We start from the raw sequence: 26,850 nt of genomic DNA, 5'->3' as shown, positions 1-26,850 counted from the left end.
ACTGCCCCGTTCGCCCCATCTCTCCTGCACCACTGGGGTGACGCTGTTAGCAGCACCAAGCTCAGTATCCCTGGGAGTGACCCCGGAGTGAGCACGGCTTGGGAAGAAATGGGGGAGGGGAGGAAAGACCCTGATGGATTCTTGGGTCAAAGAATCTCAGGCTCCGCGTCATTCTGCAGGTCAGGAAGTTTCTGCGAGTTTAAGACCCAGCGACTTGAGGTTGCAGGGACGCCTGCACCCCGAGCCGTGGGGAGAGCCGCCCGCCCGCGGGGAGCTGAGGCTACAGCCTGCCGCGGAGCCGAGCAAACGCCACGCCTGGCGCTGCCTGGGCAGGGATCAGGCTTTCCCCTCCAACCCCGCAGCCACGTGGCGGCCGCAGTCCCTTCAGGGACATTCTGGAGCTGGGTCGTCAGCGGCCCGGGGAACCGGGAAACGTGGCGTGGTTGTGAAACTCAGGTCTCCGACCTGAACCCGGGCGGGACAGAGTACCCAGGTGACACGCCACGCCAGTCTAGTCGCTCGAGGGACGTCTGACAGGTGCCCGGAACTTTTCCCCGGGGACAGGTCCCGGCAACAGGTCTGACGCGGAGCCGGGAGGGGCCGGGCGGAGCCCAGCTGCGAGACGGCCGGTGAATCAGGGCGCCGCAGGGCGGCCCGGCGCCGGGGTCAACCCCAGCAGCCAATGCCAGAGGCGGGGAGGAGTACCCGGGCCGCTGACCACCAGCCACTCTGGGCTCGCCGGGCGAGAGGAGGGTGACGTCATCGCGGCTGGGCGGTTTCGGCAGGCTTCGCCAATGAGAGGCACGCGAAGAGACTGCTTTTTATAGCTGTGGGCCAATACTCAACAAAGCAAAAGGGGGCTCGCTTGTCGGTCTGGAACCAATGGAAAACTGGGAGGGAGCACGAGGCGGAGTTGCGAATCCTGTCGCCAATTGGGGAGAGGGGGCGGAGCCCGGGCCTTGTCAAGCGTGGCCAACCAACGAGAGGAGCGGACCCCGGGGGGCGGGGTCTCGATGTCTTCCCCCAATCGGACAGGTCCGGGGGCGGGGCATGTTGGGGAGCGCCCAATGAGGAGCGAGGCCGAAGCGGGCCTGTCAAGAGAAGGGGCTGGGGGCGGGGGGATGGTGAGTCGGGGATAAACACTCCGCGGCGGTGGCGGCTGCTGCTCTTCTCCGGGTTCTGTCACGGTGTCGGCGGTGCCCAGCTCACCGGCCCCCTCCCCCTTCTGGAGAGCGTGGTCGCCCGAGAAGCTTCCTCAGTCCTGCTCGGCGGGGTCCGCAGCTGGGCGCGGGTGTCCGGCGGAGGCAGCGAGTTCGTGGGCTGTGGGGGTTGGTCCCGTGGCTCCGGCCCCCGGTGCAGAATGGCGGCGGCGGTTCGGATGAACATCCAGTTGCTGCTGGAGGCGGCTGACTACCTGGAGCGACGGGAGAGAGGTGCACGGGGATGGGAAGGGTCCGGCCCGAGTCGGGGTCGGGAGCTGTGAGGGGGCCCGGCCGCGGGGTCCAGGCGCCCAGCCGCTCCGGGGGTGGTTGGAGGCGCAGGGAGTGCGATCGCGAGCGCTCCCAACCCCTCCAGCTCTCCCCACGCGCGGTCGGGAGACCGTCGCTGCTCCCCGAGGCAATGAATGGGGGTGGGCAGGGGGGCTCCTGTCCCCAGAGGTCCCGAGCGCCGCTTCCTCCGCTCCCCATCGCAAGTGGGGTGCCCAGGGCCCCCCTGAGCTAGTCCCTCGGTCTGTCCCCTCTGGGTCGCTCAGCTCCCTGTCCACCCCGCAGCCTCCGGGGGTTTGCCCCGTACCTTCGCCCCCTTTCCACGCGCCCCCACTCCCGACCTGCTGGACCTTGCTGATGGGAACCCCGGGCTCCGGGAGCTCAGCGACTTGCGCTGTCTCTCAACAATGAGCAGCTGGAATGCTCCCTGCACCTGCTCCGAATTGAAGGGAGCCACACAATTTAAAAAAGGAAACACAGTTCTAAGAATTCCACCTTGCGTCGTTGCATTATCCCCACAGCCGCCTTTTCATGAAAAAAAGAAATAAAATGTCAAAGGGGAATGCTGCGTTGGGGAGAGCGCATTGAATGTTCCGGGCTCATTCATTAACTGGATCCTCCGGTTTTCTAGAAGCTGAACATGGTTATGCCTCCATGTTACCATACAATAACAAGGAAAGAGATGCCTTAAAACGGAGGAACAAGTCCAAGAAGAATAACAGCAGTAGCAGGTAATTTGGTAAATATTTCTCTGTCTGATAGATTATACTGTTGCTGACCCAAACTGCAGAATGGAAGTCGCCTGTTGTGATTATAACCCTGGCAATACATTAAGTGGCAGTCATGAATCAGTCAAGCACTCATGGTCCTAAGCCATGGGATAAATCTGCCCTTCTATCTGGGATGAGGGGACTAACCAGAAAAGAGAAATGTAAATGCCTCACATTTCTCTATTAATTTAATTTCTTTTATTTAAATTTTGTTTTTCTTCCCTTTGGAGCAAAAAATCTGTGGAAACTCCCAGTGAAATTGGACACACTGGTAATACCTTGCCCTCAGAAATTGCTTAGTTTGAAAGCCCTGGGACATTGGTGGTGAAATTGGTAACAATTGTACACATTTAGAAGTGTGAAGCTAAAGCCCTGAAATTAACCAATCAACAATGCTAGTTATATTCTATTTTTCATTTTTCATGGTGAAGAATTGATGAGCATGTTAGAGTATTGACTTGGCATAGGTATTAAGAAATTTAACATGTAATATTAAGTACTTAATATTAAGTATTTAACATGTAATATTAAGTATTAAATATTAAGATATTTAACATGTAAATTAAGTACACTAGTTTCTTTAATCATCTAATTTAGATGATTAGACCTAAAAAACTACCTATTTGGTGATGAAGAAATATATAATATTAAGAGTCTTATGGCTCTAAAAATCTGTGATTTCCACTGTGAAATATTTGGTTAAAGACCAGTAAAATCACATATTAAAACTCTGAACAAATTTTTGATACAAATGAATACACTGTTAATGCAGTTATCCCTTTCCTTTCAGTGTTGCCCTTAAAATATGTGAGCTAGAAGTTTCCAGAGAGATAACTCAAAAGGTTGAACATATTCTTTGCATGTGGCAGACCTGGCTGGGTTCAGTGGTACACCATGGCCCCCTACCTCTAAGCTGGGAGTAACCCCTGAGCAATACCGGGTGTGGCCCCCCAAAAAAAAAAAAAACGAAACTAAACTATAGGCTAGGAAGTATATTTCCTTATATCCATTCAGTTATGACTTTTGTTGTAATAAATTAAAATTAACATCTTCCTCACTAATTTAAATTCTTATCCCACTCTAACCTCATGAATAACTTCCTGCAATTAGCTACGTAGCCTCTGGAAGCCTAGAAGTTCCCACTTAAACCAAAACTCTTGTACTTGCTGTCTCTTCTGGCTTTGACTCATCCCATTGTCCTTAAAATTAGTAGAACCACGGGTGAGCAGCAGTACACATGTGCTGAGTGCCTGAATTGGAAGACATGTGAAGAATGAACCTGATAATTAATTACAGTGATTTTCCCTTTCCCTCCCATCTTTACCATTACCTGAAGGTGTAGCCAATTGTTCTGTGCCCTTTAAGAAGGATGTTAATACTCCCTTGTATTATGCAATAATGTAAAACAATTAAGCTGTGTTGCATTTTGTTACAGTGCTAATATTTTAAAATTTTGTTTGGAAGAACACTGAGGCCTTTGTTTGCTTTTATTTATTTTTTTCAAAAGTGTTGTCCGTTTGCTGCTTTTAATCTTGTCCAGTCATGAACTGAAAGGAGTTAACCACATTAATAGTACAGGATTAATACTTCAGCATTTTGTTTCTAAGTGTTTTAACTTTCACAGGAAAGTTGCATGCGTATTGGGAGTTGGGGTGTAAATGTTCGGTGGTGGGCAGAGAAAAGCAAGAAATGTTGAAGAGAAATGGCTTAGTTCCAAAATGGCCACTACCCCCGGGGTGATTGGGAAAGAAAAATAATGATGGTTGAGAATTTCAAGCCAAGAAACGGATTATTTCTCTTCTCCTTAATATCCAGTATTATTCCTGAAAAATGGCTGTGACCCTGAATTTTTAGAAAAGCTCTGCTAATGGGTTTAGTTTGCTTTCCATGATGAGAACCAAGGGGCCCATGTCAGTTGTCCATATTCTTGACTAATAGTAAATTAATGTAATATCAGTGGTGCAAGCATCTTTGAGAGACCATGATTAAACCTTAGCAAGAAAACATATGAAGCAAGAGCAGGTTGTATTGTTTCAGTGTGATCACTTTAATTGTGACCTGTTTAGAGTAACACTTGCCTGGACAGAGAGACATCTTACCAGAGAATGCAGTTTGACCCCTTTATTTGAATTAGATGTGTACCCCAGGCCAGGTCTGCTCAGGATTTTGAACTGAGTTAAGGAGTAGGGAGAGATTATTGCTGGTTTATGTAATCACTGGATAACAATTTATTCTTGTTCATTCCGGTCGAAATGGTATATGTTCTTTGCTTGTGGAGACTTGGGGGGTACTTTTCCTTTGACCATTAAAACAAAACAAAACAAAAAAACTTCAACCCATATCAAACTAATCAAGTACTAAAAATGCAGGGTTTAATCATCCTTTTTTTGTTACTTGTTTGAAAAACAGAAACAAAGGAAATTGTGACTATTGATTGCTGTAGAATCATCTTCAATACAGGAATACGGGGAATTGATTTTTTTTCCCAGCAATTTTTAAAATCACTTAACAAATACTCAAAAATTGCAATCTGGAACTTTTAAAAGTATGTGTTATTAAATTGGTAGAACAGGCTTTGGCACTTGTATGAAAGAGGAAGTTCAGGACTTGCCACCCAGTTCTTTTATGAGACAGTGGCTCTGTAACCGACCTCACACAGGGAGTCTTTTGAACCCAAGGACTTTTCCCATTCTCAACACTCTGTAGTGTGGCTTAGTTATTTTTTTTCTTAAAATATATTTTTAAGTGCTGATACTTGGCTTTTATTGGTAGTTAAGAGTTAGCAACTCTTTTCAGTGATCACATGGAAAATAATTTTGTCACAAGATATCTATGTATTCTTATAAAGCTTTAATTAAAAATGTGAATGTTGGCAGGCAATCTCTGAACAGATCATTTTGGAAAGCCTTTTTATTAAAGATAAACTCTGTTTCAGTAAACCCAATGCACTTCACTAATTCCCTAGCCATTAGGTTTAAGCCCCCTTATAAAAATCACCATCTGTGCTACACTTAATAATCAAATAAAACCTGTTGTTTCCAAGATTATTGTTCACAAAGTTTGGAAGGACTTATGTTTTATTATGGAATTCGTTAAAATTTTTATCATGGGGATTGAGAAAGTTTTTATTAAAGAATGAAGAAACTTTTGGTAAGAGGGATCAGTGTGCTGCTATTTCCTAGATTCGAAGATCATGTTCTTTTCCAATATCCACCCTCTTCTCCACCACCTCCTACTTAGGCCATCCTTATTTATAGCTAAATAGGGAAGTCTTGACCAGTTGTTGTCATATAGTTTCATCTATTTAAAAAATCTGTCAGACTTTGAACTTGTTATTCCCTGTTAAAACCAAAATGCCACGTGCTTTAAAGCCAAAGGTTTGGAGTACAGGCCAAACTCTTGTTAACTGTGACATCCTGCTAAGAACTGCAGGAAGTAAACCTTCAGAAAAATGTAACTGAAAAATCCGAGGGATAACCAGGTGATGTTTCACTTTTAAAGCTTTTAAATGAACTAACTTTAAGGTCCACATATCCTTTATCTAGAAAACAAATATACTAAAACTTAGAATACTTCCATTAATTTGTTCATTCACTCTCCCTCCCTCCTCCATCTTCCCATCTTTCTGCCTTGTGTCCCCCTTTCCTCCCCGCCCCCAACATATCTCTGGTGTGACAAAACTTGGTAGTGGTACTCCTGAGGGTCTGAACATTCAGTGTTGTTCCTCTATGATTACTGTGCAAACTTGTTTCCTAAGGCCACCAAAATATTAGTTATGATTCCACAGAATTCATGGCCTCAGTTAAAGCATTAATTCCCTATAGTGGTTAGATTCTAAAGAATTTCCATTGGAAAAGTCAAGATTTGACTTTATTGTGTTAGAAGATTCTCAAGTTTATTTTTTAGTTCTTGGGAAGGAGTTGGGTGAGGAGGACACTGATCGCCACATTGACTGGCTTCTTGTAACTTTTGTAGAATCCTGTCCATAAATTCCTAGACCAGACATTATATTCAAGGCCAACTATAAACACACTAATAATATGATTTCACATCTACCACAGCTTTCATCCAAAGCTCTCTAATCATCATGCTCCCTCATTGATCCATGCTTGTTCCATAAATAATTAGCAATGATTTTTATTCCCATTTTACAGAAGGGTTAGTCCAGGACAAGGATAGTAAAACATTTTATTTTTTCCACAGTATCAGACAGTTTGGCAAAGCTGAACTTCAAATTTCACCCTAACTGTTGCTTTTCCCAGTATGTTGTCTTTTAATTTGAACTGAATTTTGGAAGTTCTTTTCTAAAATTGTTTGGTAGGTTTCAAAACTGGCATATTCAGAAGTAAATGGAGTAAATTTATCATGAAGTAATTAGCATGACAAACTGCTTCAGGGAGAGGACAGACTGAGGGAAGCTGGAGGTAATTTTAACCATTTTAAACCATATCCTCGAGTCAAGTCACTTAGCATAAAATTTTGGTATATGCCTCACTGATAACAACTGAGAGGGCTTGAGTGGGAGTACCACCTGCAGTGTTCTACCCTCAGCCTAAAGAAAGCTTTGTGATATTATATACCCCCAATTCACATCATATTGTGTGACTGTTTTACTATCTTTATAAATATCTCTTTTCATTTTCTTTCTTAAAATGCATTACTTTTCTACTAAGGAATGCATGCCTCTTCGTTACTTCTCCTCAAACTATCTTTTAGGGGACTATCTTTTAGGTATTTACACTTCTCTAACTCCCAAATGGACTAATTTATTCAATAGAGCTCACTGGTATTTTCTGCCTTTCTCTCTCTCCTACCAACTTTGGAGACAAGGAAGTTAAAAATAATTGTGCTAGCGTTGAAGTGGTTCTTGAAGACAAAAATAATCTTATGCTTTCTTATTCCTTCTTTCAGATCAACTCATAATGAAATGGAAAAGAATCGGTGAGTTGTGGGTTTGGAGGGGTGGGCCAGGGAGGAGTCTGATTCTTTGTTTATTATGTTGAGACATGGTTACTCTTCTTGACTCTTTTCACAAGTAGCACGAAATGATTTAAGAATTCTCTCAGGGCTTTCTGAGCATCCCTGCCCGGCCGCCACTTGGTAGATGCAGAGCTCTCCAGTCCGCATCCTGGCCTCCTGCAGCCTGCTCCTTCTCCCGCGAGAATCTTTCTGTTCCCAGAGTCCAAACCTTTATATTCACAGGCCGTGCTTTCACGGTGTTCTTTTGAAAAAAATGCACGTTACTAAATCAATTTGGCACTGCTGTCCTGTCACGTATACACTATCATGTACATACACACAAGCAAAGCAAGTGTACAAATTTGCAGTTGAATTATACAGACTCTCAGAAATGCAGGGAATAGATAGAGTAGACATCGGAGATGGTGACCACCTAGAAGAGACCTAGCACCCATATGGGGTTCCTTCTGGTGCAAGTCTAGGTTGATTGTCTCTTACCCGAATTGTCTCTTTCTGCTTATTTCAACATTTTTCAAACCAAGTTTGCCTTGCCTTCAGTGATGTAGTCTAGTGGTTCTCCACTCGGGTTCACATTAGAGTTGCTTGCAAAATCTTTAACTTGTGTTTATTAAAAAAGAAAAGAGAAAAAAGAGGAGTCCCTTTGGTCCACAGGCTCTCATCAGATTGTGCTTTTGCGCCCAAGGAGAAGGGCACTCCCTCCAGGGTGCCTCTCTCCCCATGGCAGGGACCTTCAAGCAGTTCCATCTTTACCTCACAAGGCAGGTTGCCCCACCAAGAACCTTCAGAGGCTTTATAATATTTTAGTTCTTAGCTCGGTGGAGGGTACACCAGGTTTGTTTTTCATATTTATCCTCATATCAGTATCCTTTGTGTAAACATTGTTCATCATAAAATAGTTAAAAGCATTATAAAATATTTCTGTGTTTAATGCCTTATTTAACACAGTTATAGGCTGGAGAGATAGTACAATGGGAGGGTGCTTGCCTTTTCGTACCTGACCTGGTTCAATCCCCAACACCTCAAATGGTCCCCAGAACCCTGCCAGGAGTGATCTCTGAGTACCACTAGGCGTGGCACCAAAACATAAATGGAAATTAATTTTTTAAAAACACCTTATTCAGGGGCTGGAGCAATAGCACAGCGGGTAGGGTGTTTGCCTTGCATGCGGCCAACCTGGGTTCGATTCCCAGCATCCCATATGGTCCCCTGAGCACCGCCAGTAGTAATTCCTGAGTGCATGAGCCAGGAGTAAGCCCAGTGCATTGCTGGGTGTGACCCCCCCCCCCAAAAAAAAAGCAAAAAATCAAAACAAAACACCTTATTCATAAATAGTTTGGGGAGAGAAAACAAATTTTATTTCTGCTTATTTTATAAATAATTATAAAAAATTTCAACTATACAGAAGGTGGTAGAAATAATGTAATCAACTTTAGCTTTCCCATTATTCCATCACCCAGCTTCAGCAATTGTCAATATTTTCCTCAAACTTATGTAATCAAAACTACCCCCTCCTGAGATTTTTTAAAGCAAAATAAATCTCTAGTAATGACTTTTTAAAAAAATAACCATTTGTTTTCATCATGCTGAAAAATAATTTATGATGATTTTTTTGTGGGGTTTTAAAAAAATTCTGAAAGGAAGGGTCAGAGGAATAGTATAGGGTCAAGGCACTTGCCTTGAACTGCCAACAATGATACCTGACCGCAGAGCCAGGAGTGATCCCTGAATGCTGTCAGGTGTGGCCCCAAAACCAAAAAAAAATATTTGTGCCTCACCCCTTGCAATTTTTATTTAGCTGGTTTGGGTTGAGATTCTGCACTAAATAATCTTTCTCTTCCTTCTTCTGGGTGTGGGTAGTGCCAGGGATTACCTAGGCCCACCTGGAGGTGCTCAGGGGCCGGCCTCCAGAGCCACACCCAGCAGTGCTATGCGGGTTAATGCCTTAGCTCCTTGTACTATCTCTCCAGCCCGTGCACTGGAATTTTCTTTAAATGTTCTGAAGTGATGCTCATATGCAGGCAAGACTGAGAACCATTGAACAAGCCTCCTTCTAGTCTCTGAATTCCCATCAATTTGAAATATAGGCTACCCATCCAGAGTCTTTCTCAGCGTCCTGCATGGTCAGGATGATGCTGTGTAATGACGGTTCCATAAATCTATGGGGTTCTTTCATGCAAACACTCTTTGAAGACGGAGCCTGATTCTGAAAGAGTAGACTAGATCCTTACTATGAAAGAGAATTTCAGACCAGAACAAGCATTTAGCACATGTGAGGACAGGGTGGAGGTCGGGGGGAGAGAGACAGAGAGACAAAGAGAGAGAGGGAAAGGATGAGAGAGATGGAGTGTGGTTACTTCTGTAGATTTCTTCTTTTGTTTATTAATGCAGATACTTAACCATTATCTATAATATTTTCTAACAATAAAGCCAACATTACCTTTTTAAAATAAAACATACTTTCTGACTTTTATATGCCTATTCAGATTTTACTTTAAATTTTTTAATATTCACTCCTTACTCTTATTAAATTATAAATTTGTAGGATTTGTCTACAAATGTAGATGTAAATCTTTAAATGTATTAGCTTTGAATTTTTATAATATTAATTTCTAATTTATATACCTGTTTTTAAAGGATTTGCCATTTTTTTGTTTTTTTGGGTTTTTTTTTTGCGGGGGGGTCACACCCAGCATTGCACAGGGACTACTCCTGGCTCATGCACTCAGGAATTACTCCTGGCAGTGCTCAGGGTGCTGGGATGCTGGGAATCGAACCTGGGTTGGCTGCATGCAAGGCAAATGCCCTACCCACTGTGCTATTGTTCCAGCCATAAAAGATGTAACATTTTTGCTTTTGCTTTTTTTTTTTTCTTTTTGCCTCATACCTGGCAATGCACAGGGGTTACTCCTGGCTCTACACTCAGGAATCACCCCTGGCAGTGCTCAAGGGACCTTACAGGATGCTGGGAATCAAACCCAGGTTGGCCGCGTGAAAGGCCAACTACTCACTGTGCTATTGCTCCAGCCCCAAGATACACCATTTTTGAAGGTCTTTTTTTTTTTATACATTTTTATCATTGATTTATAATTTTGTGGAATTTTAAGAATTTAGCTTTACTCATCTATATGTTGTATAGATTATCACCCTCCTTCACAAAATCATTCTCACATGTGGAGTAAAAGGAAACATGGGGTCAGAACAATCGTACAGTGGATAGGGTGTTTGCCTTGCATGCTGCCAACCCGGATTTGATTTGACCACGCCATATGGTCCCCCTGCCCCCAAGCCCTCAAGCCAGCCAGGAGTGGTCCCCGAGCTCAGAACCAGGAGTAAGCCCTGAGCACTGTGAGGTGTGGCCCTCCCCTCACTCAAAGAAAAAAAAAAAAGCACCATAATAAGGAAGCAAGAAACAGCCAAAGGCATCAGAACTATAGATGTTGTCTGCAGAACTGAGCTTTCCTGGTGGGGAAGGGATGCAGGAGGAAGGGGTCCGTGCGACTTTGGTGGAGGGAAGAGAGTACTGTGACAGTGGTGTGGTGTTGGAGTAGTATCTGCATTAAAAATACCATTCATAGTGCTGTAAGTCACAGTATGTCATTAAAAATGATAAAGGAGGAAAAAAGAAAGAAATGGAATCAAGCCTTCATTGCCACAGTTGAGGAGATTGAAATTGTCAGTTCTTCCGACAACATGTGTGAAGTGTCAGTTCATGAACAGTCCTCAGGTTTATGTTCTTGTCAGTGTTTTGCTAACATAAAAAGTGCTTCCTTAAACTTCCTCATAGCTAAATCTCTGTCCAACATCATAATTATTCCTTAGAATAAATTTATAGTTGTGGAATTAAAGGTGCTGTTAGAGTTTTTGATGTGGACTGACTGCATTACCATCAGGCAGGTTATAGGCATATTTTCCATGTACCTTCACAAGATGATATAATTTAAGACCTTTATGAATTTGATAAGTTAAAAATAAAAACACGAGAAGACGTGTTTTATTTCTTTAGTTTGGAGGCCATACCCTGCTGTGCTTGGGGCTTACTCCTGGCTTAGCACTCTCAAGAATCACATGTGGTGGGTTCAGGGAACTGAACCATATAGGGTGCCAGGGACTGAACTGGGTCAGCCACATACAACTCAAGCTTCTTACCTGCTGTACTATCTTTCCAGCCCTAATTTTCATTTCTTATATTACTGGTACGATTGAACAGTTTTTATATCTGTGAGTAAAAATTGTGGATTCAATAACTTGCCAATTTTCAACTGATGAGCTTTTATTTTGAAAAAAAATTCAGTAAAGTACAGGTTATAATTTATACAATGAGACTGTCCTTATGGTGTAGTACACAATTGTTCAATTTATCATTTACCTTTACAGGCACAGTCTTTTCTTGCTATCTGTTGCAACTAAATATTTTTAATGGCAAAATCTATTTCTAGAGTATTCTATTCTACTGATCCATCTGCTCCTCTATGCCATATACGTTGTTTTAATCTTTAAAGCATTATTTTATATTTCAAAATCCAGTAAAGCAAATCTCTATGCTCTCCTCCTTTATTTATTTACCATGTTCTCAACTATTTTCACCAGTTTATTTTTCATAATGAATTTTATATCAATTCCCATCACCGTTATATTTCAAAATCTAGTAAAGCAAATCTCTATGCTTTATTTACCATGTTTTCAGCTATTTTCACCAGTCCATTTTTTCTAAATAATTTTATATCAATTCCCATCACCTAGTATAGTTTGGGTGGTAACTCCCCATCACTCAAATTTTGGGGGAATTTTAAAAATTAAAATTAAGTGATTCTAAAATAAAGGGACCAGAATGATAGGACAGTGGATAGGGTGCTTGCCTTGCCACAGCCAACCCAGGTTCTATCCTCGGTATCCCATATGGTCCCTCAAGCCCTGCCAGAAGCAACTCCCAAGTGCAAAGCCAGGAGTAATCCCTGGGAACCACCGGGTGTGCCCAAAAACCAAACAAATTCTAATAAGAATGTTTAAAGCTCAGGGCACATATTTGATCTTTCCATTCTTTGATTTGAACATGTCTTCATTTATTCAAAACTCGTTTCTTCTCTCTAAAGGCTTATAGTATACATTTATTGTAAAAGATATTCTTCCTTTATGTGTATTTTAATTGTCCTTGGTTTCCCATAATCATGACCCAGTAAATGTATTTGGAATATAGGAAATTTTTCTTGTCTTTTTCCTGTTATATGCCCTTTATTGATGATTTGACTGTTTCCATCTCTTAGTTCAGAGATCCACGCCTTTTAGTGAGCCCCCAGTGCGTGGAGACTGAGTGATCGCATGACTGCAGCTAGTCGGGCAGGAGTCAGGTGCTTGAACAGACTCTTTTTTCCAAAAGAAGGTTCTGGCATCTCCTTTAAAGGCAGGCACTCTGTTTCTGGAATGGTCATGTGCAGCCTTGCTGGAATTAGGCAGCTGGTCCAGAAAGATTATCTCTGCCAGGGTCTTCTGACCCAGTGACAAAAGATTTGTGTGTGTGCTCTGTGAGGAAGACTCAGCCACCCGATCTAAGCTTTTGTTTTCATTTGGTGAAACCCTCCGCAGTATTTGCCCTGGCCTGAGAAACCATTCCAGTGAGGTAGGCCGCTGCAGGGATAGTTTTCGTATTGATGGCAGTTCCCTAGAGATTTTGACTTTCAGCTTTTCAAATGATCACGGTCCTTGTATCAGAAGCTGGGGGCCTTTAACATTTGCACTGATCTGAAGCTATATTGGGCATTGCACCACTTTGAGTTGTTCTGAAGTCCCTTGACCACATTCAGATTTCACTCTAGGATGTTGTAACAGTGCCTTGTTGCTACAGAAGGCTTGGGCCACAGCCTGGTGGTTGTTATTATAAAGGAAGGACGTATATTTTCAATGTGTAGGTCTGTTCTATGTTGGTAGTCTAGAGAAACTCTCATATCTGTACTGTAAGAATCTAGCTCTCCTGGGTTAAACCTCTTCAGTAGGTGGTGTCTGCTCTTGGGAAAAAAAAAATCAAAGATTAAACATAGGCTAGTCATTCAATTTCCAGTCTTCTTACCCAGACTGTTGGGACATTCCCTGGCTTTTTGTCATAGATAAAAACATTCTCACTGGGTGAGGAAGCGTCAACAAGTACTAATAATAAGTGTTTGTTGCTTTGTTTTTTTTTTTGTTAAACATTTAATAGGGCGGCTGGAGAGATAGAACAGAGGGTCAGGCACTTGCCATGCATGCATTGATCCTGGGTCAATCCCTTGTACCACATATGGTCCCCCAGTGCCATCAGGAGTGATCTCTAAGCACAAAGCCAGGAATCGCTCCTGAGAACAGCCTGGAGTGGCCCCAAAACAAAGAAACTTTTTTTTTTTTAAATAAGAGTTAGGGGCTGGAGCGATAGCGGGTAGGGTGTTTGCCTTGCACATGGACAATCCAGGTTCGATTCCCAGCATCTCATATGGTCCCCTGAGCACCACCAGGAGTAATTCCTGAGTGCAAAGCCAGGAGTAATCCCTGTGCATCACCGGGTATGACCCAAAAATAAAAAAAAAAAAAGAGAGAGAGAGAGTTAACAATGCCTCCCTCAAAATACAGACATACTTGGGGCCGGAGTGTGGTAGTATAGTGGGTAGGGCCTTGCATGTGGCCAACCCGGGTTTGGCCCTAGGCATCCCACATGGCCCTCAAGCACTGCCAGGAGTGATTCCTGAGTGCACTGCCGGGAGTAATCCCTCAGCACTGCAGGGTGTGGCCCCAAAACAAAGAAGCAAAGTCACAAACATACAGAGAAACACATAGGCACAATGCTCATCTGATTTGATGCCATTTCTAGTCTGATGGTATTCAAGTGAGGAGCATTTTAGGAGAAGCACAGTAATTTTAGGAGCACTGCAGATAGCACAATCTCTCTTCCTCTTTTTGTTGCATCTTTTCCCCAGTTTATGAATCTGTCAGCCTGAGAGCCACACATGGATAAAATCAAGGAAACTTGAGTCTCGAGGAAGAAATAAAAAGAGCAGTGTTCAGGACTGTCCAAACACACAGGGCAGGCCAGGTGCCTTCTGCTACGCTAAGGCTCTGGGAAGAGGAAGTGCTCAAAAATCCAGAGCCCTCTTCATTAATGATTTTCTTCATTGCAGTTTTAGTTTCCCTTTTTTTTTTCTTTTTCTTTCCTGAGAGTGGAAAGGGGATCTTGGGCCACATCCAGCAGTCTTCAGGGCTTACTCCTGGCAGGGCATAGGGGACCTGGTTAGTGCCAGGGATCCAACCCAGATTGTCCACATACAAGGAGAACCTGACCCAAAGTACTCTCTCTCCAACTCCCAACTTTTCCGTAATTCTTGACTGACAAGATGTAAGCACAAGTAACAACAGAAGCTTGTAGTATCCAAATAGGTTTTATATTTAACTATTTAATATATTTGGTTTGAGTTGAGGTTGCCACCCCCACTTCCCACAGTTTCAGAGTAATCCATTCTTGTGATAAACATCTGAAGGGCTTGGGATGTTATCTCCATTTTAAATTTGTATCTACTCCTAGTTCTGTTTCAGGGGATTTTAAAATTTTGTTCACTTGATTTGTATGTCTATTCCTATATTAATATATGCTTTTTAAAAAATTATTAGGACTTTATAATACAGTTTCATATTAGTTATTGCACACTCCTCCATCTTCTTTTTCGGAAATATTGGCTGTTTCTCACTTTTTTATTCTTTTCAATAAAGACTAGTTTCTCAGCATAAAAAGAATATTAGTCAGATTTCTGGGAATAATGTAGGTTTGTAGACAGTCACAGTTAGCAGTTACATTTTTAACTTGGAGGATTTAAATCTAGGAATATATTTTTTCATTCAGATATTTCTAAGGTCTTGCAGTAAATTTTTATGGCTTTTTTTTTTTTGGTATAGATTCTTCTTAGTTTGTTCCTGGATATGCTCTACTTTCTTTTCCTGTATGCAGGATGTAGTTTAGGTTCTCTGCATTGTGATGGCACAACTAAAGATGCGCTGGGATTTCCAAGGTCAATCCATAATCGCCCCTGTTTGTATTTTCCTTTGGCCACTGCAGTGGAGATGTGGGGGGCGGGCAGGGGGCGGGCAGGGGTGGGCAGCCGCAGGCAGCCACATGCGCTTTAGGACACATGCCCAGGAGCAAGTGGAAATAAGGCAGGAGCTTGGTGCCCATTGGCAGGGTCCTTCTGCTCTATCGCTCTGGGATATGGGTGGCCATAAAGGAGCCTTTCCTTCTGTATTCATTTGCTGCATATAATACTCATTTTTTTTAATATGAAAAATCATATCTTTAACATAAACAAGATCTGTGTTTCCATAGAAACTGTACTAGATTTTCCATGAAATCTTTTAATGACAAAGTATGTCCATTTTTTTTGAGGGAAGAATTCAGGAAATTGGGTTTTGCCAGAGAGCTTCTATCTCCCTAGTGAGACAATATGAATTCCATTATTGATTTTGTTTTGGTATGGGAATCGAACCCCAGGACTTCAAACATATAAATCGTATATTCTACCACTGAATTTTGTGCCCCACCCAAGCCCTATTGATTTTAAAATAATATTATAGTGCTATTGTTATTTTTGCTTGCTCCTCCTGGTAATCACCTTCAACAGAGAAAACTAGGATGCGGTTAAAAAAAAAATTCCAAAAACCCCTGTTGCCATTTTGAATGCTCACTTTCTCAGTCCTCGTGATGACCTCCAGATTTGTCTGTTAATACAACAAACCCTTGCCAGTAGGTTCCCCACTCTCCAGCTGATGAGATTGATGATCTAGGGAATTCAATCATCTGGTGAAGATCACACAGGGAGCAAAGTGGCACAGCTAGATCCCTAATATTTTTTTTTCTTTCTTTTTGGGTGACACCCGGAGATATACAAGAGTTACTCCTAGCTCTGCACTCAGGAGTTACCCCTGGCGGTGCTCAGGGGACCATATGGGATGCTGGGAATCGAACATGGGTCAGCCGCGTGCAAGGCAAACGCCCTACCCGCTGTGTTATCTCTCCAGCCCCTAGATCCCTAATCTTTACTTTGAATCCCAACTCTTGGTTGTAAGGTGACTTGACAAATAGCAAATACAGAAAAAAAATTAATAAATTAAAATTGAGATTTTTTTTTTAAAGAGACAACATACTGTTGTTGTAGAGGGGCCAGAGCAATACTATAGCAGGTAGGGCATTTGTCTTACACGCAACCTGGGTTCAATCCCCAGCATTCCATATGGTTCCTGAGCACCGTTAGGAGCAATTCCTGAGTTGCAGGGCCAGAAGTCAGCCCTGAGCATCTCCGGGTGTTGCCCCCAAACAAAGACAAACCCACATACTAAAGAGAGGCTATAGTTTGTGTCTATCTTAGTGACCAAAACCTTTAAGCCACATTTCATTCTGAGCATTACTGATTATAGTGCAGATCAAAGATTGGTTTCTTTATGTGACTATGACCAAAGGTGTTTCAGGCTATTCAGAAAAACTGAAGTATTTCTGAAAAGTCAGCAGTTTGAAGTTGACCAAAGTTCATGGCTTGGATACAAAGCAGTTGAGGAAAGAAGAGGCAGTAGGGAATAGGAGAGAGCCCAGATTTGGTACAACCCTTTTCTGTTAGCATGTTAGAGGGAGGCAGCTCTCCGCAAGGGGAGGACTTGGAAGGTGCTGTGATAGGAGACCACATCCCACATCAGATCCAGATCAGCGATGCGAGTGATCAGCAATGAATGGTAAAACTTCTGCTAGCCCCCAAATGTGCTTAGCACTGGAGGATTTCCTATGCCCAGCTGGGGAGAGCATGTCTCAAGATTGAGGGATCTATTGGAGATATATATATATATATATATATCAGGAATTGAATTTCACTAGTTTATGATAAAACTGAACTGGCTTCTTCTATCTCCTCCTCCACTGAGGTTGGCCCCGGGGCTGTGTCTGCAGGTAGGTAGGCAGCCATTGAGCTGAGCAGTGAGGCCCTGGAGAGAGCCACAGCAGGCACTGCCAGAGACAGAGAAGTTGGCTTGGGATCACTCTAAAAATCCAGAGAGTGCTGTGGTCCTATTTACATAGAACTCACCATAAAATTACGTGATGAACATATATTATCCTTAGTTCCAGCTAAGCAAATGATTTTATTTCTAGTTCAGAACACAAAAGAGTATTCTTTGGACACCCCCATTTGGATAGTGAAATTTGTGCTTTCTGGCCTCAACTTCACTAACTAGACATGACAGTGCATGGAAAGATGACTTTATTACATTTTTATCAGTAGACAAACTTCCTAAAAAATTTACATACTCATATCTGTAGATAAACCCCATTACAAAAGGACAAAAATGACACTATTCTGAATCATGCAGCTGTTGCAAATAGCAAGAAGGCTGAAAAATGTCTAAAGCTAATTTTAACTTTTGAACTTTTCCTGGTTTGGCAATTAGACTACTAGCTTGGGAGTGAGAAATAAGTTGGAAACTGTACGTGTGACTAATTAATGCTTCCTTGGTGGTTTTCAAATCATCTGTTTACTTCGTTCCTTTTCAACACCATTATTATCTAGGGTAAACAAGTATGTTTTACACTCAACTTCCATTTCTTTCCTCATGTAGTTATGCACAGAGCAAACCTCTAATGGGGTTCTTTGCTTGTGGCCATTTCACATGGACAGGTTTGGGGAGCAAGCATCAAACCCCCTCGCTCAGAAGAGAACGTGGTGTACTCTTTCAAGGCATGCATAGCAGACTTGGGGAGAGTCTAGGCCAACTCCTTTCCAAGCCAGGCATAGGCAGGGAGTCCAGTGCACCGTTTGCAAGATCGGCCTTGGGGGAGCTGCTACAGTTTTGATATGAGGGTGTGAATTGACTTCACTCAGTGTCTATTCTCTTGCAGGTTGACCTGTCCTAGAGCTTTCTGAAGCACTTTCCTTTTCTCGTTTCCCCACTTTTTGCTAACAGTGAAAAAAATACTCAGAAAGCAAAAGGGACCGATCAAGCTTTCCGGTCATCTCTGTTCAGCTGGAGCGTCGCCTCCCAGGCTGTGCTCCAGGCTATAGTGTGTGGACAGTGGACATGGGCAGGCGTCTAAGACTTCTAGTGCCTGAGCACTGCTGAGCATGCAGAGATGTTATAGAGGTGGACTTTATCCTCATGAAGCTGAAAGTCTACTCGAATAGATGATAGTTCATTCAGCAAACATTAAGCCAGTGGGGGGATTGTGGCAAGACAGTAATAACTGTAGCTCCAACTTTCTAAGGAGTTTTCCACCAATGATTAAGTAGCAAAATTAAATAATTCCAGCAGTGCCTTGCTCAATAAGTAGTATAAACAGGTATGTGAAGGAAGCTCTTTGGAGATGGACTGACCTGCGCAGGCTGTAAGGCAGTGAAGTGAAATTGAAACTCTGAATCTTGGGGATAAGGAAATGGCTCAAAGGGCTAGTGGACCTGCTTAGCATATGGAAGGCCTAGGTTCAATTCAGGACTATATAACCCCATAGTGGTGCTGGGAGTCACCCCCAATGCATCAGGAGTAGCCCCAAGCACTGCCGGGTATGGTTCTTCCCTCCCACCCCAAAATAACTTTGAGTATTAGCTATTTCTCTGGAGTATCTGTTATCCTGGAATCCAGATATCCCTGGAATCTGCTAAAATCTAAAACAGTGATTTTTATCTGCTGTAACCAGTTCTCAAAAAAAGAAGTGTTGCCCACACGTGTAAAAGATTCAGAAACCACAGTTCTAGAATCAAACCCAAACCAAAGTTTCAGTGAAGTGTTCATCAGTTTCCAGATTGGAGACACTTATGTGCCTCTGACTGACAGCTCTCTTCAGTGGGACACTGAAGCCCACCTCATCCAGCCTTTCTCCCTCCCCTGCTGTGCCCTGCTGTGCTGTCTCCACCTAGTCAGTATGTTTATCTGTGTAAAAATGCCAGAGATGTACTTTTCTTTATTAAAAAATTAGGGGCCAGAGAAATAGTACAGTGGATAAGGTGCTTGCCTTGCACACAGTCAACCTGGGTTTAATCCCCAGCACTCCACATCCGCTTCCCTGAGCTCCGCGCAGAGTGATCCCTAAGTGCTGAGTCAGGAGTAAGCCCTGAGGACCACCAGATGTACAAAAGCAGGGGGAAAAAAAAAGTTCACATGGTTAAAGACAAAATATAAAAAGTTGAATTCTTTTTCCATGTCTTACTCTTCCCAGATCTCTTACTGCCCAGCTACTGTTACTAGTTTTTTAATGTATCATACCAGACTGTCACTGTCACTGTCCTCCCATTGTTCATTTGCTCGAGCGGGCCCAGTAACCTCTTCATTGTGAGACTTGTTGTTACTGTGTTTGGCATATCAAATACGTCATGGGGAGCTTGCCAGGCCTTGCCATGCGGGCGAGATACTCTCAGTAGCTTGCCGGGCTCTCCAAGAGGGGCAGAGGAATTGAACCCAGGTCTGTTGGTCGGCCGTGTGCAAGGCAAATGCCCTACCGCTGTGCTATCACTCCAGCCCATACCAGACTATAAACTGTATTTTTAAAACTATGGTTATATATAAGTATTTGTTTCTATTTTTACATAAAGTATCATGTCATATGTACTATTTGATATCTTTCTCTTTGGGTAATTTTTCTGTGAGTTCTTTCCTAATAGTACATTCATTTTTATTACTATATACTGCCTCATAGTATGGACATACTGTAATGTATTTTGCCAGTTCTCTACTGATAATTGGGTTATTTCAGTGTTTGCTATTACAAGAAAACCATAAGTACTAAGTACATGCATGTATCATTCATATGTTTAGATACTGGATACTGACATAGTTATAGTGATTTTGGTATTCCTGAGAGGGGAATAAAGTATGATTTAAAAAGATTCTGTTGCTGGCGAGACAGGTTTGACGCCTAACACCACATACGGTCCACTGAGTTCTGCCAGCTCTGGCCCAAAGACAAAACGTAAGAACTAATCAAAGGATTCTAACCCAAGAATGTCATTATTTTCTGAATATGGATATTCTCTGATTCATATCAGAACCCAGAAACCTGGAGTCAACCTGATAAATGTGCCAATAACAGATAATTAGTCCCTTCTCCAGCTCCTTGATAAGAAGTAACTTAATTTTAGGAAACACTGATTTTGTTTCACCTTGGTTTTCACCAGAGACCTCTGTTAGCAAAAGGTCTTTGGCATCACTGGGCCTGTCAACTTCCTGCTGATTAAAATTACTTCTGGGGCACACTCACTGAAATTCTCAGATGCTACCATCGTCTTGTGTTTACAGACGGGCTCATCTTCGCTTGTGCCTGGAGAGACTGAAGGGGTTAGTGCCACTTGGACCCGAGTCAAATCGACACACAACGTTGAGTTTATTAACAAAAGCCAAATTGCACATAAAGGTATGTGGATCCTGTGGGTTCCCGCTTAGCTCCACCTCTCAGTGTGACTTGTTTGCCTGCTGTTGTGGGACAATAAATGTTTATCTGGACGTGCTGTCCTCTGGACTCCACCCGGCCTTATGGATGAGTCACAGCACCCCAAATTCAGCATGTCCACCCCTATGCCCCCAGAGCCATCCTTGATAGCTCTTACTCCTGAACCATATACATCCACGTCATGGCCAAGATCTAAATATTTCGCAACCTGCTCTACTTCCATCCTCACCCCTCCATCATGAGTGCAATAAACTCCACAGAACACTCTCTACATTCCTCTGACTCTGGTATGTGTGTGCACATGCACACAACTTTTCTCTACGCTTCCCAAGAATGATAAAAGGCCCTCCCGTTGATCATCGATTTGCTTGAGCGGGCCCAGTAACGTCTCCATTGGAGACTTTGTTGTTACTGTGTCTCCCAAATTTAACAATCACCCTGTCTGAATTTTTTTTGCTTTGTTGGCTGGCCTGCCTCAACCTCCGCCTGATGTGCCACAGCCAAGGTACGCACTCTAGCTCTGCTCTGGCCCTTCTTTCATATCCCTGAGTTTGTCATTTTCTTACCAGGGTTGTTCACACATTAGTCCAGGCCTCCACCACATCAGTTATCTTTACGCTCACACATAGTCCCACAGTCTCGGTATCACTAGTGTTCCCTGACCTGGTTAGTCCTTCCTACTATAAGTTATCCTATCATTGAGTCTGTCTGTCTGTCTATGTCTCCCTGCACTTGTCACAGTTGACACTGATGATAATTAGTGTGACTGGCTAACCCTGTTGTTAAGACTTCACATGGTGTACGCATCTTGTCTTTCCAGAACTTTCCAGAACCTCCTGTGCACCCAGCCCTCACCCAGTACATAGTCTAAATAGCAAAGGATAAGGAAGTGTATTCAAGCTCCCTAGCGGCACGGCAAGAATCACTATGACAGTGTTTGTCTGGTCATACAATCATGACTAGACAAATGTCGCTTTAATTATGGATAGCGCTCTGTATGCATGACAATTCTAGGGGGGAAAGAACCTCTGTTGCATAGCAGAAATGACCAGGATTAAACATTCTTCTTTAACTACCTGGATAAGAGAAGCTAAAGGACAGATTTGCAAAAACAAAAGTTTGTTTCTGAAGTTCTCTTCTTGGACAGTTTGGAATCAGGGCTTCCAAAGGGATTATTAATATTTCCTGCCAGGAAAACAGGAGTTAACTGAGAATTAGCTTGAGACCAAAAAGCGTTGACATAATTGGAACATGGATTCAGAGAAGCATGTTTGCATGACCCTGTGTGTCAGCTCCTGCTACGGGTCCGGTCCCAGTTCACATGGGTATCCAGAATGGCGCTGCAGACAAAGAAGGCCAGAGGAGGGGTTCCTGCCTGCAGTCTTTTCAGGATTTAAACAGAGGGATACTCTGAGGCTGGAGCCGTAGGACAGTGGGTAGGATGCTAGCCTTGCATGTGGCCGACCCAGGTTCAATCCCCAGCATCCCAGACCCTGCCAGGAGTAGTTCCTGAGCACAGAGCAGGAGTAAGTCCAGGTGTGGCCCAAAAACCAAAGAAAAAAAAAAACTCAAATGCCGGAACCCCTAGGACCCTGGTGAGCAGCCAAGGTGCTGCTGATAAAGAAGTCCAATGAAGACGGAGTCACCGACCCGTCCACTTCCTGAGTCTCTGAGGACCTTTGACACCGGTGGCTTCTGCAGGAAACTGGCACACTTCCTAGCCAGGGAGGAAGATGCAGGGTCACTGCCTATTTCGCAATCGGCCCGTGGTCTCCAACAGCTACCCCCTTTGATTTGCAGAAACTTGAAGATTGTGACCGAAAAGCCATTCACCAAATAGACCAGCTTCAGCGAGAGCAGCGGCACCTGAAGAGGCAGCTGGAGAAGCTGGGCATCGAGAGGGTCCGGATGGACAGCATTGGCTCCACCGTCTCCTCCGAGCGCTCCGACTCCGACAGGGGTGAGGGCCCTTGGCGCCGACCGCCTCCCTTTTCTCATCCACCTCCCAGGGGCCGACGAGAAGGCTCCGTGAGCCCGTCTTGATGGACCCCCAGTCACGGGTCCCTCTTCCCTTAGTCAGTGTCCGTGGCGCGGGCGTGCCTGGTTGGCCCAAGTTCCGCGAAGCACGCTTTCACCCATGTCTCTCTTTTATCCTCCCCACAGAAGAAATCGATGTAGACGTTGAAAGCACAGACTATCTCACAGGGGACCTGGACTGGAGCAGCAGCAGCGTGAGCGATTCTGACGAGCGGGGAAGCATGCAGAGCCTCGGCAGCGACGAGGGCTACTCCAGCTCCAGCATCAAGAGAATAAAGCTCCAGGACAATCACCAGACGTGTCTTGGCCTCTAAGAGAAAACGGTCGCCCCGGCTGCCTCCTGGATGGTTCTCCCTGTCGGATCTGATTAGGTAGTGTATCGGACCTGCCCACAATTCCCTTGCACGTAGACGTCAGTGTACCACCTTCACCAAAATCAGCTTTGTAAAAGTGTGAGGAAGTGCTTAGGATGGTGGGCCTCTGACTGCATCCGCTAGCTTCTCTCGCCATAGAAATTCGTCTCCGAGAGACCGTACATTCCTATCAATTTGAAGCACCCAAGAATTCGTAGACCGAATAAGCAACTTCCACATCTCAGCAACTCCCCTCCTTCTTTATTGTCCCCGTGTAGTCTACCAGACCGTTCTTAAAGTTTTCTGGCTTCCTCTGTGACTTACCTAGCAGAAATGTCCGAATGTGTCTTGTGCGTAGGAAACGGAAGGAAACAAACTTTTAAAGCTGAGATCCTGATCTCAGAACTCCAAAGTCAGCTTTGAAAGCAGCTTTTAAGAGCACTTAACCATGGACCTTACCCCAGTGAGGAGTCAGGAATACCTCCAGAAAACACCCCTTTGCACATCCCCATGCTAACTCCCTGTCCTGTGTGGGGATGGGCACAGTATTTCTCACTTTGTAACGGACACCTTGACAGCATGTCTTTGGGGTCGCACAGCTCACCAGAGTTCCAACCTTGTTTGTTCTCACAAACAAAACGGTACAATCTCTCCTCTGTGCGATGCCCCTGGACCGCGCCGCCGCCCGCTCTCCCGGGGCCTCTTCCCCCCTCACAGTTTGTTATGCTACTTGTCTCTGGAATATTTTTTTTCCTACCTCAGAGATAAATGAGATCTCCATTTCCCACTTAACACAAAGTGATTATGCCTCTTCTTTTTCTTCCCATCCCCCCAAATAAGTGACATTTGGTCCAATTCTAATCTATTTTCCTATTTAACTTTCAGCAATAACTGAGCTTTGGCACTAGCTGAGCTAGTGTCCATCATCAGTGAAAGGAAAAGTCCACATTTCTACTCTGTGTTGCAGGTGATCAGGAGAGCATAGTACAGTGTTACTAGAATTCCTCTCCTTATTTTTGGACACACCCCAAAACTTCTTAATGGAGGCTTTGGGTAGATAGCTTAAAAGGCTGATTTTTTTTTTCTTTATGATTTCCCCCTTAAGTGGTCTCCCACTTTGTAGCATTTTTATTTAAGCTATAAAACAGAGCACATGTATATGTACATAAGACACATTAAATCTATAAATACTATTTATTCATTTTATATATACTAATGTAATGGAAAAAATAAATTCTTATGACTTTGTGCTTTTATAGATGTTCTGGAAACTTTGTATGTAGGAATCTACAAAATTGGTTCATTTCCCTTAATATTTTTGCATTCCTATTTTTGAGGTCTTGATATTTTCGGCCTCAGGCGAAATCTTTTTCATTGAATTCAAACCATTTGTAAAATCAGTGACGCTGAATCCGAGTGTGTGTCACCGAGCGATGAGAACATTCCTAAAATCCACAGACGCACTGCAACCTAAGGGCTCAACCGCTGGACGGTGGCAGGCCACAGCCCGAGCGCCCGCCCGCCCGCCGTCTCCGGCTCCTCCACCTTCCACACAGCTAGAGTAAAAGTCCAGACGCCCTCTAACAGGAAGCTTGTTCTCTACATGAAGAGCAGTCTATAAACGAAGCAAGATTTGAGTTTGATTTTTCGATGTCATAATTCCTCAATTTTTTCACTGGCAGTAGTGGATTCCTAAATGATTCCAAAGTCATCTGTAAATCCTTCTGGTTTTGTTTGGTTCTGCTTTTTTTTTATTCCTTCTTTTTTTTTTTCTTCTCCTTCATTTCAGCTTTGGGTGGGGGGAGGAGCAGGCAACACAAAGGATTTTTTATTGTTGGAATCTTTTCCAATTACCAGCTGAAGATTTGCACTGAAATACAACTAGTATGCCTTTTGCATTTTTAAAGCCTGCTTCCCGAATTTAAGCAAAATGATAGTGTTCCAAAAGCCAGCTCATCCTGTAACATGTTTGCAAAGATGTATCTGCACTTTGAGGTCCCTTTGGTTTGCCATTCGCTAGACCTCGCAAGCATTTTGTTTAATTGCTACGCTCAAGCGCCTCACGAGTCCACAATGCTGGATGCTGGATAGCATCGAGAACTCAAGACTGGGAAAAGCTTGTGGACTTGCATTGGGGGAGGGGAGGGGACAAAATCTGTGTATTTGCTTGTTTAATTTAGAAATTAGGCATCTGAGAGATGCCATTATTTTGTTTTAATTGTTGTGCCTTTGAGTTAAACTGCATTTTTTGGTCTTTGGTTAAAATATGAACTGTATTGTCCCAATATAAAACAGTAATTATTTGACCTTTGCACTGTTTGTCTGGTCCTTTTCAATTTGATTGCATATAAATGTGGGACTTGATAGAGCTATATTTTTAATGCACTTGTGATTGACAACAGAATTAGACCTTTCTTTCAAAGCTCAAGGTGGACTGAATCAGCATGCTCAACGGGCCTCTCTAACCAAAACTGTAACTTCAGGACCAGCAAACTCAGCCCAAGGCAGCTAATCCCCTACCCCCCGTGGCTGATCTCGGCAGCCCCAACTTGCCAGTCTGTCCTCTCATTCACTGAGCCACCAGCCTGACTGTCCAGAGCTGTACAGTCTTTTGGGTTTTTGTTTTTATTTTTGTTTTTAAAGCAGAATGAAAAAAAACCTTTCTATTAGGGTTGTTTGGGGGGCGGGAGGGGATGGGCAAAGATATAAACCCCAGCCTTTAAGACTTTGACAATTGTACGTAAATATAGATGTGTATAAATATAGGCACATGCATATTTTTATGTGAAAGTTGATTTTAAAAAACTGAAAAATCTAAACTACAGCTCTTATCGATACCACTGAGATGCAAATGGGAAGATAAGAGTGTGTGGTCTGATCCGGCTTCATGCCTCGAGATGATCTGTGTGCGCTTCTGTTAACATCCCAGAAACATGGCTTGCCCGGCCTTCCTGGCCTGGAGTGGTAGGCTGAGTCCCCAGGTCATCTTGGATGGGAGCTGCCTGGACCCAGCAGAGCTCCCGAGTTCCAGGTGCTGAGAGAGACCACGGCTCCTTCACCTAGTCACAGACCTAATACTAATTAGTGATTCAAGGAGCATCACCTTTTTTTAAACCAGGACCTTGATTCTTCTCCCTGTCGATCCCAGACTAAAATAATCAGTGTTGGTTGGGAATCGAGGACTAAAAGAAGCGCTGACTCGGAAGTGGGCCACTGGTATGGTCTGGGTTTTTTGGAGATGGACAGATTTTTTGTTAACTTCTACATTTTTCAAACGAAACAAGAGGGCCTGGCCGGGTTTCCTATGAGCTTCCTCTCCTCTCTGTCCACTAAGTGGCTCAGAGAAGATGCTTGGGTTGTGGGGTGGCCGTTGGACTAGGTAGGATAGTGATACTCAGAATAACTCCAGCAATATCTTGGGGCTTACTAATGGGTTTGTGGGCTTTTTCTCCTCTGGCCTCTCCCGGATAGCCTTTAAAGAGAAATCTTATTTTTGAAAAGTATAGAGATATATGCACACATTATTAGGTTTTTATACCATACCGTGTTGCCCAGAATACCACTTCCATTGTGTTCATAATCTCTCTCGTCCTCTGAATCTTGGTCATTCTTCTTTCCCCCAAGTTTCTCTGCTTTCCCCCACTTTACCTGCTCTGTGTGTTAAACAGGAAATCAAAGACTGCAAGGCAATTTCCTCCATGTCAATCTCTTATTTTTCTATGACTAATTCTTGGATGTTTAGGTAGCTGGCTACTCCTGATTAAAGAATCCTTCCTGGGAGAAGATGACCCAAAAACCCT

The 26,850-nt window shown here is 43.5% G+C and overlaps 1 protein-coding gene across 1 annotated transcript; it reads left to right on the top strand.

The window, feature by feature from the left end:
- Positions 1–1,134: 1,134 nt before the first annotated feature.
- MXD1 (MAX dimerization protein 1) lies at positions 1,135–25,361 on the top strand. Its single transcript, XM_056123574.1, has 6 exons — positions 1,135–1,433; positions 2,119–2,218; positions 7,169–7,198; positions 20,510–20,624; positions 22,461–22,620; positions 22,824–25,361. Exons 1-6 carry the CDS (start codon positions 1,361–1,363, stop codon positions 23,009–23,011), a joined length of 666 nt encoding a protein of 221 aa, XP_055979549.1. The 5' UTR covers positions 1,135–1,360; the 3' UTR covers positions 23,012–25,361.
- Positions 25,362–26,850: the final 1,489 nt, after the last annotated feature.

This window comes from Sorex fumeus, unplaced genomic scaffold (assembly GCF_029834395.1).
Source record: "Sorex fumeus unplaced genomic scaffold, SorFum_2.1 ptg000006l, whole genome shotgun sequence".
NCBI classification, from domain to species: domain Eukaryota; kingdom Metazoa; phylum Chordata; class Mammalia; order Eulipotyphla; family Soricidae; genus Sorex; species Sorex fumeus.
The sequence above is the reverse complement of the archived record's forward strand: the minus strand, read 5'-3'. Positions and strand labels throughout refer to the sequence as shown.

Bases quoted from the DNA above. Each gene is read 5' to 3' on its own strand.
- MXD1 (XM_056123574.1), top strand. From the start codon at position 1,361: ATGGCGGCGGCGGTTCGGATGAACATCCAGTTGCTGCTGGAGGCGGCT. The intron at 2,219-7,168 runs GTAATTTGGTAA...TCCTTCTTTCAG, and splicing joins AAGAATAACAGCAGTAGCAG to ATCAACTCATAATGAAATGG. The intron at 20,625-22,460 runs GTATGTGGATCC...TTTGATTTGCAG, and splicing joins AAGCCAAATTGCACATAAAG to AAACTTGAAGATTGTGACCG.